Source organism: Chanos chanos, chromosome 9 (assembly GCF_902362185.1).
Source record: "Chanos chanos chromosome 9, fChaCha1.1, whole genome shotgun sequence".
Classification (NCBI taxonomy): Eukaryota; Metazoa; Chordata; class Actinopteri; order Gonorynchiformes; family Chanidae; genus Chanos; species Chanos chanos.
The window spans coordinates 8,464,556-8,480,956 of record NC_044503.1 but is presented as its reverse complement, the minus strand read 5'-3'; the positions used below and the strand labels follow the sequence as shown (position 1 = coordinate 8,480,956).

Genomic DNA, 16,401 nt, shown 5'->3' with positions numbered 1-16,401 from the left:
TAATTACGTTGCTTGTCAGTAACGGCTGATTGAATCCATTTGAATCAGGGAGCACAGTGACACTGTAGAATACAAAACAAACAAGGCATGCAAAGAAAGATTACCTTTGCATGTGGAGGTCCTATTCTCTCCTGCAACTGGAACAAGATCGTTTTAAATGAACAGATCTGTTCCTCATAGGCAATGACTGTCAATCTCAGTATATTCACTTACACCAGTCTATTGAGCAATCGTGTGGTTAAAGTTCTTAGCTCCAAGCAATACTGCGCATTGCTAAATGATGGTTGTGACCACATATTCTCAAACATCTCCAGGAATTGTCTAATTACGGTGCTGACAACGCAGTTCTACGTTTCAGCCAGCAGATGGCACAATGCTTCATTTTAACGACAACAACTGCACCTTCAGGCGACATACAGTATTAAGCCATACAATGGCCACGCGCAGGTTCCATAACTGCGGTAGAGGCTATGACATCATTCCAGACCAGCCCAGAGCTTTCTGTGAAGAAGGATCTAAAATTCCAGAAAAATCCAATTGTTTGATTTTGGAACCTGAGCTCTATCCTTTAAGGAGCTTACAAAAAATAAATGGCTTGGAATCTTCAGGTTAAGAATTTGGCCTTTTGACTTGGCGGGTTTCTAGAACTCTGAAGCTATTTAGTCTTTTCACCTTTTTAAAATAATTCGTATGAATTCATCCTTTCCAGACAGTATGAGGTCACTCATCAATGACATCACCATGGCACGACAAAGATCTCCACACACACACACACACACACACACACACACACACATTTTCTTTTCTCTAAAACACGACCACAAATCAGACATCTCCCAGACACGCACAGACACGCACAGACACTCGCTCACTCACTCTCTGGATGAAACACCAAAGCACAAAATTAGACACACACAAAAAACAACAGACCAACAGCTCTTGTGTTTTTATTTTAATAGAAAAACAAAACGTATTGAAAATAAAAATTTTAAAAAGGAATAAATCCAGTAACCATGACGACAGAAGCACAAACAAGACAAAGTCTCCCAGGTTTTATCTCCATCTTGACCCATTCGGATCGAGGTTCAGAGGAGAGAATGTATGTCGGTGGCTAATATGCATAACTGTATGTATGGATGTCTACATGTATGTATATGTGTGAGTGTTTTTGGAGGGAAGCAGTGCTCTGTCTCTAGGCTGGAATACTGAAGTGCTTGACAGAGGAGGAGCTGGGAATGTAGCGACAGGATAAAGGAAAGAAAACTGTAGAATGCAAACTGAGTTCACTAAGCCATTGTATGGCCTCCAACCACCGTTAAACTACGGATTTCTCATTTACATACTTACATAACACCCAGCCAACACTGGCAGGTTGGAGTGTATGCGTGTGTGTGTGTGTGTGTCTATAAATGCAAGGACATGAGGTTGGTTCTGTATGTTTTAAAGTGTGTGTAGATGTGTGTGTGTGTGTGTGTTTGTGTCGTTAGTGCTTTGGGTGTGCCTCAGAAATGGGTGTGAGTTCTAAGGAGCACTAACATTTAATAACCTGAGGGGGGCGCTGCTTTATGACAGAAGCCAGATTGAGAAAAAAAAAAAAAAAAGATTGAGGAAAAGAAAACAGAAACATAAAAAAAAAACCTTGAAGGTAACAAAATGGCTGAAAATGAAAAAAGAAAAAAAATGAAAGTCCTTCAAAGGCAGGAGTCCAGAGCTTCAAAATAACCCACCCATTTCCCTCCAAATATCTTTCTTATTAAAATATCTCTTCTCTCTTTTTTATCTCTAAGCCTTTCAACACCCCACATGTACAGTTCAACCGCTCAGTCCAGACACCTCCCTCTCATTGTCCAGACACCTCCCTCTCATTGTCCAGACACCTCCCTCTCGTTGCCCACAGTTCATCTCTTGCTGTTTTTACCTCCGTCTACCTGCTCCTCTTGGGATGGACGGAAGAAAAAGAGGAGGGACTTGGGGAAGGAGGAGACATTCCCTTCCACTCTTTACCACTTCGATTTCTTTCTTTCTTTCGTTCTTTTTTTTTTTTCATCTGTACCCTCCTTTCAGAGAGCTAGGGACACGGTAAGGTTTGTCCATCAGAGCCGAAGGAGGGAGGGCCGTTTCTGAACTCACCAATGAGAGCACAGACAAGTTGGAGCAAGGGGCGGGGCTCTCTCTGTTCCCCCCCACAGTGTGTCCATATGTCCATAGCATGTCCATCATATGTCAATTTTCCCTCCTCTTCGCTGGACGCAAACAGTCCCAAGTGAGGAAGGGGCCAGAGGGAGGGGGCGACAGTCTTTGAGGATAATTCTCTCTTATTCTTTCTGTCTCTGTCACACACACTCTCACACACACGCACGCTCCCTCACGCACGCATACACACACACACAAATACACATGCACTCACTCAGACTGAAACAGACAGGCAGATGTGTACAGGCATCCCAAACACTGATTTAGTTCACATCGTTCCCAACCCATCCACGCTCTCAGACACTCTCTCTCTCTGTGTATGGCAGTCAGGGGGCCTCTGTGCTATGTCACATCCTCTTCCTCCGAGCAGTAGTCCCGCCCCTGGCGGAGAAAGACAGAGAGAGAGAGAAAGAGAGAGAGAGAGAAAGAGAGAGAGAGAGAGAGAGAGAGAGAGAAAGAGAAAGAAAGAGAGAGAGAGAGAGACAGAGAGAGAGAGACAGAGAGAGAGACAGAGAGAGAGAGAGAGAGAGAGAGAGAGAGACAGAGAGAAAGAGAGAGAGAGAGAGAGAGACAGAGAGAGAGAAAGAGAGAGAGAGAGAGAGAGAGAGACAGAGAGAAAGAGAGAGAGAGAGAGAGAGAGAGGGACAGAGAAAGAGAGAACACATCGATTATCGCACTGCGCGGACCGGGAGGAGGAATAAGGCGGGGAAGATGGACAGGAGATAACGCAGTCTTTTTATGTTCAAATCAAGATGAGACCAAAAGCATTTCCTGGTAGTGTGGATCCCTTTAAAATTTCAACCTCCGTTACAGGCTCCGCCCCCATGCCCTCCCTCACCTTCTCAATCTTCTCATCCAGCATCCTGAAGAATTCCTGCTGGCTCTCTGACGTATGGATACTGAGAGAGTGAGAGAAAGGAGGAGTAGAGGGGAGACAGATAGAGATAGATGGATAGAGAGAGAGAGAGAGGAGAAAGGAGAGAGGAAGTCAGAGGGGGAGTAGGGTACGGGAAGTAGCAAACACGCCACGAGAATTTTCCATTACAACAAGCTCAGAAGACACACACACGCACGCGCACGCATACACATACACACACACACACATACACATAGAAAGACAGACAAAACTTCCAGCTCGCATAAGAGCCTTTAGTGAGTGGGCAGGAATTTGAACAATCATTTTATAGAGGCTTCACACAGCAGGGACTGTAATCCCAAAGCCAGTCAGAATAAACAGCTACATTAGTCTGTGCGCTTATCAGCACCACCGCTTTATGGAAAAGAAATACCTCCTTTGCAACAGCCTTAAAATGCATACACACACACACACACGCAGATGCACATACACACACCACAATGGAAATATCACAGGGGCGTGACAGAAACTCTACATGGGATTCAAACTTAGCCCTAAACACACATAAAACAAAACGTGCAATTCAAGAACCACACAGGGGAGAGCACACAATGCAAAAACGGAAACCCTCGTATAAAAACCACACAAATGGTGCATTATTGACCGAGGAGAGAACAGCTAATGCGCGTGCAAGCCAACAAACAAGAAAAAAAAAAATCACACACGCACACACACACACACACACACACACTGACCCAAATGCATGCACATGCGCACGCACACATACACAGACACACACAGAGATACAGACACAGACACACACCCACACACACACAGCACTCACTTTGTCCTATTAGTGTTAGCTCCGGTGGCCTCCTTGTGCTGTTTGCTCCTGTACTGCATGGAACTCTTCTCCTGAAACACAAACACACAGCTTCCCATTTTCGATCTTTTCTAACACAGCGGTTCACATGCATACCTCTGCGCGTGCTCTCTCTCACACACACACGCGCACAGACACACACACTTAAGGTTGCGGTGTCACTGCCACCCAAGGCCCCGCTGCTCCTCTTAAGCCAGTGAAGAGGCCCACGTGTAAGGAGCCTCGGTGTGGAATGGGGCACCTACTCACTGTCAGTTTTGGCCTAGACCCAGCTCCTGATCACAAACACCTGACCCTCCCTACACACACACACACACACACACACACAGCTAATGAGAGGCCCACCATGTTGATAGAGAAAAGAGGAAAACAGACTGGGTGGGAGTGGGCGGCTTTCTTCTATTCTTTCTTTCCACCTCCCCCTTTCTCCGCCCCTCCCTTGTCTCAGCGCGCAGACCGCTGCACCTGCTCAGTGTGTACCCTTCATTAGCGCACTGCCGAATTCAAGTGTTTGCGTGTGCGTATGACACTAAGAAAACAGTGCGAGCGTGTTTGTTTGTTTCTGTACATGTGTGCGCTTTTTAAGACTTAAAATGTAATCGCTTAAAGATATTCTTTTTGCATCGTGGGTTTACCGAAGCATTAATCCTACTTCTTAATCATATTTTATCGCATATAAGACGGTGTTTATTTTTCAGGCTGAAGAGAAACGCTAATATGCGTGTGTGCGTTTGATAAAACTGATGACTAAGATGAGACACGACTGTGAGAAAGAAGGTGAAGGGTTAAGTCCGTGCTAACACTCCCACATTCCAAACACGCTGGCACATTGTCTGTACCTGCTGCTCAACCACAGTCTGAGTGTGCATGTGTGTGTGTGTGTGTGTGTCTGTGAAAGTGCATTGCATTTATGTCTACAAAAACGTGTTGAAGTAGGAAGACAATTTCACAGGTGGTTGTCTTGAGGAAGAGACATGAGTATGTGTGTGTATGTGTGTATGCATACACTAGTGTGTGTGTGTGTGTCACTTGTGTATGTCTGTCAGTGTTAGTGCATTTTTTGCAAGTGTAGATGTTGCACAGACTGAGACAATTTCACAGGTGATTGAATGTATGCTTTTCCTGTGCATACACGTGTGTGTGTGTGTGTGTGTGTGTGTGTGTGTGTGTGTGTCACAGTAGAATGCATCACTCACCAGGTTCTCCTGATTGCGTGCATTAACCCTTTCCTCCTCCCCCTGCATGTATTTTACCTCTTCCACACCTTTCATTTTGTACTCATCTAGTGAGAGAGATGGAGAGAGACGGAGAGAGATGGTTAGAGAGGCAGAGAGAGGGAGAGGGGGAGAGAGACAGAGAGAGATGGTTAGAGAGGCAGAGTGAGGGAGAGAGGGAGAGAGGGAGAGAGAGGCGGCGTGGGCGTTGAGAGAGGAGCATTAGGTGTTAGAGGCCCCCACACAGCAGTGTGAGAGAGGAGATCTTTTTCCTGATGGAGAGGTGACTGCAGTTTAGTCAGAGAACAAACAGCGGGAGTTGTACTGAACACGCTCCGCTAGGATAAGGTTAAATAAATACCATCAAACATACAAGATAACAAAATACAGGAGGATACATATTATCTTTTGAAAGGGACAGACACAAACACACACACCTTTCTTATCTGCAGCATGCTTTGGATTTTGCCCTTGACAAATCAGAGCAGTGAACAGCTAGAGAAGTACCATGTGTCCTGTGTCACACACACACACACACACACACACACACACACACACACACACACACACACACACACACAGACATGCAGACACTCTCACACGCTCACAAGGTGTAGACCACATGCATGCGTCATCTTTCCTTCTTGGCCGCAGCAAATTTAAATATGTCAGTTTCTCTCTCTCTCTCTCTGTTGAACTTTCAGCACAGCTCAAGACATACAGCGCCAAAAAAAAAAAACCAAAAAAAACCCCCAGATCTATTCATACACAAATACTGAGAGAGCGAGAGAGAGTGTAAAGGATAAACAGAGGCAGCAAAGGGTAAAGAGAGAAACAAAATAAGGCAAAAAGAAAAAGACAAGAGAGAAAAAGAGAGAGAGAGAGAGAGAGAGCCTGTCAGTGGCCCAAGAGAATGCAAACATGTTGCCACACGGGAACCTGTGCCCTGACATGCCAAACAAACACACGCAGACACACACACACAAACAAAAACTGCGCTAAGAGAGACAAACCTAAGAGAGAGAGAGAGAAAAAAAAAAACCGATTAAACCCACGCATCAAATCGAATCAAAATTCCGACGTTTGGTTTGTTTATCGTGACACGAAGCAGAGATGACCAGTAGAAACACTCGTGGCCATGAAAGTAAACACACATACAAGCAGGGGCGACATGACTAAAAAAGGGCAGACTGGAAGAATGTCGCATTCCCCATTCAACCGTCCTGGGGAGATTTATCGAAGAAACGCGTTCCCTCGTCACACGCGGTTCTGTTTAGAAGCTAAAGCGACAGAGATACGCACTCGCCTCCCCCCCCCCCCCCCCCCCGCCCCGCACGACGGACGTTTTGTCACCCCGGCCTGGCCACCGTTAGGATCTGCGGCCTCTGTGTCTATTTTTGGGAGAAAGGAAAGGATAGACATATTTTTCATATCTCATTAGCCTTAGCCACGTAGCATTGACCTTTAGGAGCTGCCAGAGTTATTCGTCTCGGTGCTAGGCCCACGAGGCAGTGACACAGGGCCAGATGAAAGCTCTCTCGCAGGACCCACTGGGTCATTTGTATTTTTGGATCAGCCACAGCGAGAGGACGTTGCCCCATCTGTGGATGAGACCTAATTGATCTAATCTCTTTTTCCGACTCATATTTTATTTTCCGTCTCCGTCAAATCCCCTCGATCCGTCGCTCGCCGACTTCTTCTCCTTTGTTCTCTGACTTTTTTTTTTTTTTTTTCTGTTTTATGTCCTTCTCTAAATGTCTTCCCTTTCTCTCATTCCTATCACTCACTCTTCCTTTATCTAACTCTCTCTCATTCTAATTCACTCTCTATCTTCCTATATCACTCACTCTCTCTTTCCGGCATATCTCTTCCTCTCTCTCTCTCTCTCTCTCTCTCTCTCGCATTGACTCTGTCTGGCTCACTCCCTCTGTTACTCCCCACCCCACCTCCTCTTGTTGGGTAACACTAGTTTGATTGAGTTTAATAGTGTGTGCAGGGGAGATGTGGCCCTTAGGCGCTCTGTTTTAGTGGGTGTGTTTTAACACAGGGAGTCCATGTGAGTAAGGAGGGGAGGAGAGGAGGAAGGGAGGGAGGATTTCTCTCTTTTGTTTGGTGCTCAACTCTCTCTCTCTCTCTCTCTCTCTCTCCCTCTCCCTCTCCCTCTCCCTCTCCCTCTCTCTCTCCCTCTCTCTCTCCCTCTCTCTCTCCCTCTCTCTCTCTCTCATGGTGGGTGGAAGATTATTTACATTAATGCATGGAAACACGATTATAGAACTGCCTAAGATCACACACACACACACACACACACAAAAAGCCCTTCACTCGACTCAATCTCCAGGGCCTTAAATTAAACGACGGCTACATTGCAAGCGTTTGGACAGGTTTCACTTGGACATACTTCTGTTCCAAACTTCAATGTCGACACAAACCAGGGTGACAAGGAACATCTGAACTTAGATGTATTTTCGTTAACTGCATTTGCTGCTCTCAGCACGGTGACAAAACATTTATCCAAGCAAACGTGCGACTTAAATGTGAACCTCCATTTCAGATATTCTAAACAAAACGGCGCTGGAGATTGGTGGTAACGTATTCCAAAAGGCGCTGCAACCCAAACACTCCAAACTTAGGGCCAAAAAACACGTGCCAACTTCTATTGTTGTCCTTAAATTACGTTTAATCAAAAAGAATGGCTACATTCCTCCCCTCTTGCCCTCCTTGTTTTTGTCAGGGCAGTTCAGCCTTTCCTGTCATTGTGTGTGTGTGTGTGTGTGTGTGTGTGGGTGAGTGAACCAGGCAGAGCAGGAGACTGACACAGCCCTTAAACATAAACTGGGACACACACACACACACACACGCACGCACGCACGCACGCAAACACACACAAGCTCCAGGACGATGACACATTCTGACTAGCACACAATCTGTTATTGCAGATCAACGTGATGCAGAAAAGCGCGTCTCCTCACACTCTGCGTTCTATTGATAGAGCTGCGTGATTGACAGGAAAGCAGGGTGGTGGACAGAGGGGAAGAAAAAAAAAAAAAAAAAGATCTGGCAGCGAAGAGAGAGGGAGCAATGGATTGAGTAAGAAAGAGGGCTAGGAAGACACACACAGTGACAGAGAAACAGAGAGAGAAGGACAGAGAGAGAGAGAGAGAGAGAGAGAGAGATGGAAGTGACCATAATCCACAGTATCCAGGTCAGCTGTCTCCTCGCCCCCACTGTGAGGCCGTTCATATAATAATCTATCTACTGCACGTTCAGATTTCCTGCTCTGTCGTCCTGCCACGGGACCCAGGCTGCTGCTGGCCGCACGGCCGTCAAAGCCACTTCTCGTCACATGGACACTGGGACAGAGACAAAGCAGGAAGACAGGGCCACGACCTCACACTAGAACAGAGGAAGAGAGAGAGGGAGCGAGAGAGAGAGAGAGAGGGAGAGAGAGAGGGAGAGAAAAAGAGCAGGAGAGAAAGCGAAAGAAAGAAAAAACATCGAGGGAAGCGGAGAGAGAGAATACCGAACAAAGAGAGGAGAGGGAGAGAGAGAGAGAGAGAGAGAGAGAGAGAGAGAGAGAGAGAGAGAGAGAGAGAGAGAGAGAATGAACCAAGGAAGCCAAGGAAGAGATATTGAGGAGAAAGGGGTTTTGGAAAGAAGACGGCTTGACGCAGAGAAAGGAAGGAAGTGGAGAGAGCGAGGCCTTGTGAGAAAAGACAGATATGCATGGGAGAAGTGGGAGCGAGGGATTGATGTCATGAGGCGAAAGAGAAGAGTCTGTAACCTACGTCACTCCCAGCTCTCCAGGAACATTTTTCCCCCCCTCTTCACTCCAATCAAGTCCCAAATAGTCAATCCTCTGAGACAGAAAAAAGGAACATGACAAGGGGAAAGGACAGAGCATAAAGGAAGAGGGAGAGAGATGAAAAGACAGACAGATAGACAGATAGATAGAAAGATAGATAGACAGATAGACAGATAGATAGATAGATAGATAGATAGATAGATAGATAGATGAAGTGAGGTAAAGAGTAGAGAGAGACAGACAGACCGACAGACAGATGGAGAGAAAAAGGGAGAGAGAGAGAGAGAGAGAGAGAGAGAGAGAGCGAGAGAGAGAGAGAGAGAGAGAGAGAGAGGAAGGCAGAGGCCTCCTGTGGTTTGTCATCTGCCATTTCCTGTCTGGATATTCCACCACGTTGCTCCTAATTCTTAATCTCCTTCATAATCCCTTGTCCTTCCTCAAAAGGCTTGGGCCTCTCGCTTTAATTGCTTAACTAGATCCCGTCAATCACTCTCACTCTATCTCTCCCTCCGTCTCTCTCCCTCTGGCTGAGCCCGCGGCTTACGTTTTCAGTGTACAAACAGTGAGCACTGTCCCTGTTAAATTATTCAGGGCCGTTTCTCATTGGCTGCAGACTGTATAAAGCATAGATCATAGGAGGAGTGCGCAGCGCTCGTCGAATAAAGCCACCGATCACGGTCATGAGTTCTGGAACGGTGCCGTGTTTACGCCAAAACGGACCGTTTCTAACAACTTTTTCTAAACGTCGTAAACCAGACTCGGACAGATCCGTCATTGCGAAAAACCTGAACAAAAAAAAAAAAAAACCCGCTGCGAGATGCCGGAACATTCAGTCACAACAACAACAACACTAAAATCCGTTCTCGTTCAAATTCTCATTCAGAAATTTGCATACATCCGTACCAGGCGTTCACAGGGTGTAATAATTTAAAAAAGAAAAAATAAAACTGACAAAGTCATGAGTGCACTGTCGTGTAAAAAAAAAGGGGGGGGGGTCATGCCTTAGACAGCTCTCCAAAAAACATCTGAAGTAATCATACACTCTTTCATCTGGCAGTGTATTACTGTCCCCTGCTAAACATAGATCTGTTTATGTGGAACGATTGTATTTAATGGTTCAGTCAATTAACTGACCAATCGGTCGTGTAGCTGCCGGATGTGTAGAGAGAGTGAGAGTGAGAGTGAGAGAGTGAGGGTGAGAGAGTGAGAGAGAGAGAGAGAGAGAGAGAGAGAGAGAGTGAGAGTGTGTGTGTGTGTGCGCGTGTGTGTGTGCGTGAAGCTGAGCTGACCTGTGAAGAGGTCTCCGTTGCTGTAGGCCTTGCCCCGGCCCTCTTCATCACTGGGGACGGCCGACACCTGTTTAGCCGAGGTGCAGCCCATCGCCTCACTCTCTCTCCCCTCTAAAGAGCATCGCACTCTCACCTGAGACATACAGAGAGAAACAGAGAGAGAGAGAGACAGACAGACAGAGACCAAGACCAAGACGGAGACAGAGACACAGAGAAAGAAAAAAAGATTATATATCCATCACGTTACAAAAGATCTCTCATTAAAAGGCCAGTCGCCTAAACCCGGAGGAAAGAAAAACAGCACTGCTGACGTCATCGCTGCCATCCGTCGCAGCAGCAAAACCATAAGTAATCCAGAGGGATACGTTTGAAATGAGATGGAACAGTCGCACAGGCGTTCTGCATCTGTCACAGGCCAATTCACCTTCAAAGCCAAAGACAAAACAGTCACGGCACTAACACTGGGACAAAGTCGCGAAAGAGAGGAGAAAAACAATTACCCAAATGCGAGACTTAACATTAACATCAGCCAGTCCCAGACAGAGCTGCCCTTCCAGACAGAGTTGTCTCTCTCCGACTCTCACATCAGAAAGAGCCTTAGGCTGCGATTCAGTACATAATCGCTATCACTCTTGTATCGTCCTAAGATATTTGACTGATTATGGACTGATTTTTCTGAAAAGACGGGTTCCGCGCGACTTCTTTTCAGAAGGTGAGAACGGATGTTTGTTTTCGCCTCTCAGTACCAGGTGGGTTAAATCCTTTGGCCGTAAATAATTCCTTGGATTAAACCAAGGCTTCAGACGGGCGGATAAATCAACACAAAAACACCAGACCTAGCAGTCTCAGTCCAGCACAGCGGAGAAACCCAGTCACACATCGAAACAGAGCAGAGGCCAGAGAGAGGGCAGCGAATAGACGAGAGAGAGAGAGACAGAGAGAGAGAGAGAGAGAGAGAGAGAGCTGCAGAGCATCAAAAGCTGGCGGGTCCTCCTCTTTCCCCCTCTGTCTCGTTTGAAGTTGACAGAAAGGGCAGTGTTTACAGCCCAACTGAGAGCACGACAAAAGAACCAGGTGTGCAAGTGAGAGGACTGAGTGGGTGCATGTGTGCGTGCGTGTGTGAGAGAGAGAGAGAGAGAGAGAGAAAAAGAGAAAGAGAAAGAGAAAGAGAGAGAGAGACAGAGAGAGCCAGAGTGAAGCCAGTCCCCTCTCGCCACTCTCAGCTAAATAACATTAATCTCTCAAGGCCGCGGTCAACTCTCCGACACTCCCCCTCCTGAAAGGCCGGGTGAATGCAATATAAAGAATGGGAGGTGGGGAGCGGGGGTTCTCCTGAGGATAAGGAGAGATAAAGACGCTGAGGTTTAACAGCAAAGTCGACACTTCATACACTACGCCGTGGCTTCGTTTGCTCCCAATCTCTTTGTACGTGAAGGCTTTCAATCAATAAAGCGTAGGCAGGCTTTACTGCTACCCAAATCACAGATGTAAGCAACAACGCTTTGGAGCTGGAGTAAAAAAAAGATTAAATCTTTGCAAAAGATACTTGCGCTGGCGCAAAGAACTCTAGATAGAAGCATTTATAGATTTGTTTTGGGGCGCGTTTGCGTTAGATAACAAGGTGGTATCTCTATGTGAAACGGGAGGGCTGTTCCTTGGGAGGTTACCTAAACAGCGGCGTGTTAATGAGGTTTGCACACAAGCGGCTTGGAGTCAAGTGTTAATGGAGGAGATGTGGTTTGGGCAGGCCTGCCAGCTATAGAACAGATGTGTAAGTATGTCAATGGGATGAGGCTTATGCTAGGAGATAAGACTAAAAACACTGACCCATGCTCACACACACACACACGTTATGCACACACACACACACACGCACACACATGCACGCACGCACACATGCACACACACTAAATACACTGCCCACACATGCAGAAGAGGGACGTAGTCAGAAGAGAACTAATTCATATCCGCATGATTGCCAGTCCACATGGCCTTTAAAGACACCATGTGACAAAAGAAATTCTGCATTTCATCAAACGACTATTTACACAACCAAACCGAAACATTTACTTATGTAATACGCGATTCAAGCAATGAATTATCAAATGCAAACAACACTCCTAAAACCACACAAATGCAAAAGCCATCAAACACGCCACCCGTGCCAACAGCTGTCTGAAATTTAGCGAACCCTGAAAAACTGGCTCGGCCAGACAAGCTGAAGGCAGAACGGGATGAGAGACAAAAGTCTCAGAGTTAACATATGGGAGCCAAAAAAAAAAAAAAAAAACCAACCCCCCCCCCCCCCCCCCCCCCCCCCCCAGCGCACTGGTGACAGGTAGCACCAACACAGAGTCTCTCTCTACGTTCGCCGTCCACCACCTGCGCAGACCGAAGAGATTAATGTCCTGCGAGTCTTCGTTCCATCTTTCTCTGTCTGTGTGACACTGTAAGACAGCTCTCAAACCACGGGGCCATAATATTTACTCAGACCAGCAACAACTACAACACCATCGCCAACCCTCCCCTCCCATTCCCCTCCCCTTCCCCCTCTCTCTTCCACCAGGTCCCACCCCTTCCTCATCTCGGTTTAAACACTTCATCAGCCTGACAAGCTTGGCAAACTCTGCCAACACGCACACACACGCGCGCGCGCACGCACACACACGCATGTACGCGCGTGCACGGGCGCGCACCCACAACACAACTGAAGTGGCTTCTCAGTACTGTGTTATTGTTTTTCATGAATATGTCTCCATTCTCTTGTCGAGTGAACAGCACTTTCCTCTCTCTCTCTCTCTCTCTCTCTCTCTCTCTATTGTACTGACAGAGAGAAGTGGCTGGGGGGAAGGGAGGAGGATATGGGAAGAACAGCACTCCTGTTCAAGAGTGGAACCAACAAGAACAGACAGACACACACACACACACACACACACACACACAGAGAGAGAGAGAACGAAACAGAAAATAAGAGGGGAAAAGTGAGAGGGAATGAAGGTTTTGGGGAAATGAACTTTTTTATTTGTTTGTTTGTTTGTTTTGGGGGGGGGGGGTTTTTGCTTGTTTGGCCAGGTAACAGAGTTGAGTGTAGTTGGAGAAGTCTACATGGTCCAGCAAGCCGTGTGCTAATAAGAGTTGTCCCATCGCTGAGGTGTTTTCCAGTAGCAGGTACAGCTCTAACAGGGGCACTGTTACAGCCATATGCGTAAAAACTCCCTGGAGGACCATTTCTTGAGCTTTATCCATTCACGTGAGAGACTGTAATTACAATTTTATATGTTTCCATATGAGAGAGAAGAGAATGCGCTACTGTGAAAAGTGGCAAAGGTAGTCTAGTGTGTGTAAACGGATACTTTTCAATAAAAGGCTGTTGTTCCTGTATTTAGTGCCGTTTCCAAATGTGTGTGTCTATATATAAAAAAGCACAGCTATAAACACTCTGACACACACACACAGACACACATCTCAGGCACAAACTGTATAAAAACAAGTGTGCGAAGGTCAGTTCTGTTTTTGTTCCAAATCAATCTCAGTAAAACTGACATCCACTATCTAATTCCAACTATAAATATTTCTTCCAAATTTGGACACCATCTAATACATAGTGTACTTATTCAGATATCATTACTGCTGTAGGATCATTTGCAAAACTGTCAGTGCTCTGTAACCAAAAGATGCATTATGTCTTTACTGACGAGTTCTTCAGTTCATTCCACCAAAAAAAAAAAAAAAATTAAGTAACTGTGTGATATTTATTTACATGTGTTTTCATAGTTGTACCAATTCATGTATTAAGGCTAAATATTTTTGAAAAGTTAGGTGCCATGTAAAATGTCATACTTTGCGTGAAGTTAAATAATACCATCGGCATTTAAATAGGGGCTCCCAATGCAAATTCCTTTTAAATGTCACCTCTTTGTTTATGGGACAGCAGCCTTGTTTTGCAAAGACTGTTAGGTAGTTATAAAGTCTGTTACGATTGTGTCATTGTTCTCAGATGATCAACGGGGCATCAGAGCAACAATCGCGTACAGTTAGTCATAGCCTGTCAGCATCAATTTACTTTTGTGACTCTGTCACAACGGCGAAGCGCTGAATCATTGACTTAACAAATCGTAGAACCTTTCCCCGTCCCGTGGCCTCAGTCAGATTTTTCGCTACACATTCTGAATTGACGAGGGACGCACTCGTTGGTTTGATGTCTATTTGGGATGAGCTTGCAGCTCGCATTTGTTCATAGAGTCACAGGGATCAGGTTGTGCTGTCCTTGTGCTTTCCCACTATAGCGTACCTCATCTGACACCACAAAAAAAAAAGTCAGCGGCTCATAGATGACCTTAATCGTGGCGATGCACGCGCGCGCGCGCGCACGCACAAAAGAGACATCTTTCTCAAAATCAGAAGTCATGAGAACTTGCTACATTGACATTTGGTAACTATGGAAACCACCCCTTTGAGTGATGTCACTCTGACATTGCATCATTACATTGCAGGGGCTAATTAGGTCGCTTTTCAAATCGCCAACCCCCCCCAAAAAACGCTCTTACAGAAGACCGAGGGGATGTCAGAGGGAGAGAGAAAAAGGAGACGAAAATTGAGAGATTGAGAGGAAGATGAGAGGAGGATGACCACAGTGGCTATTATTAGCAGTCAGCTCCTCACAGAGACGCTGACTTCACATCAAGCTGTACGCTGTCTTTTTCGCCGCCGGAACAAAAGCCATATGTGAGCGACGAATCACCCACTGTAGTACATTTCCTATTCACGGTTGATGGAAAGGCATGGGCAGGCAGATGGAAAGAAACAGATAAATGTGATGTGTTGCAGTGAGAGCGAATGCACCGTTGTTTCATTGAGCAGGTTTGAGCCAAGGGTGGCGTCTACGTCCATTTCTTCTGAAATGCATCATCCTAAGAGTGGCCAATATTGAATTATCCAGTGCCTACTAGGCAGAGTAAACCTGCAACCGCGTTCAGAATTGCTACCACATCACTCCGATTAGCCTTACAGCAACTAAACAAATAAAGCCATCGTTTTTCGTTTTTGACAGCTACCATACACGTAGCCTACTAGACGAAGAGGAAAACAGTCATAAATACTGATTGTTTTTACCATATCCTGGCCGTGTTTTCTCGAAAACAAATATTTTGAAAGTGAAAGATCCCCCATAACAGACACAAGGCCCTTATTAGAGATGTGACGATAGCCCGCGTGAATAGCTTGGGATCAGAAGGGCGCCGGTGGTGCCAGGGCACCCACACGTTACCCGGCCGGCAGCAGGAATCCAGGCCCCTTCCCGTCTGACATATGCTCAGGTCATCAACCCCGGCTAAGCTTTCGGCTCTATATTTTGAACGTAGACTGGACAATCATAAGTATAAAAAAACGTAATAGAGACGAGTGACACCGCTACGAGACTGACATGGCAGAGGGTAGCTGCTTCATTAAGCACACAGCTGTGTCCAGCTGCGCTGCAGACACAGTGGACGCATTGTTTCCCTGCAGGGGAAACTGTAGAGCAAGGACGGGCTACGTGTGCGTACACACACACTCACACACACGCACACGCACACACAGATAGGTGTTCTCGTGTTCGCATTCAAACTCAGGTGTTCTCTGTTGTAGATGTTTCAAGGTTTCAAGTCCAGCAACACACGGCCTTGTAGAAAGCGGATAGGGAGTGGGGACAGTGCATGGGAGGTATCAGCAAAGAGAAAACAAAATACCAACAAAGCATCATTGAACAGCCAAAGCAAAGCACCTCGTACACCATCACGAAGACTAGTATTTCTTCATGACCAAATGTTCCCACTTCTCTATTTTACGTTATGTCATATCGCGTTCCCAGAACCTCGAAGCCATGTCCAAGAAAACCGAACCACTAAGACAGGAAGGAAAGCGCCGGGCAATCACAGACACACTTAGAAAACAACAACAAAGACGTGGCTGCGATGAACAATATAACATTTGCCTTTGCGCCATAGACCGCATGCACTCAATACAAATAAATAATAAAATGCCAATGTGCTTACTTAGTTGAGCCGATCCGCTCGCTCCACTTACGGTTCGCCGAGCTTCACAGGCTGAGACGGGCGGGAGCAGTGGAGACGGAGTAACGTTAGCTTAGAACTGTTTCCACTGATCTAATGATCTAGATTGTCGGC

General features: G+C 46.2%; 1 protein-coding gene across 1 annotated transcript; it reads right to left on the bottom strand.

The window, feature by feature from the left end:
• Positions 1-2,380: 2,380 nt before the first annotated feature.
• Positions 2,381-16,355, bottom strand: zgc:92140 (uncharacterized protein C1orf21 homolog). Its single transcript, XM_030784889.1, has 6 exons — positions 16,270-16,355; positions 10,238-10,370; positions 5,129-5,214; positions 3,894-3,964; positions 3,032-3,092; positions 2,381-2,574 (listed from the first exon to the last, which is right to left on the bottom strand). Exons 2-6 carry the CDS (start codon positions 10,326-10,328, stop codon positions 2,536-2,538), a joined length of 348 nt encoding a protein of 115 aa, XP_030640749.1. The 5' UTR covers positions 10,329-10,370; positions 16,270-16,355; the 3' UTR covers positions 2,381-2,535.
• Between the last annotated feature and the right edge of the window lie 46 nt (positions 16,356-16,401).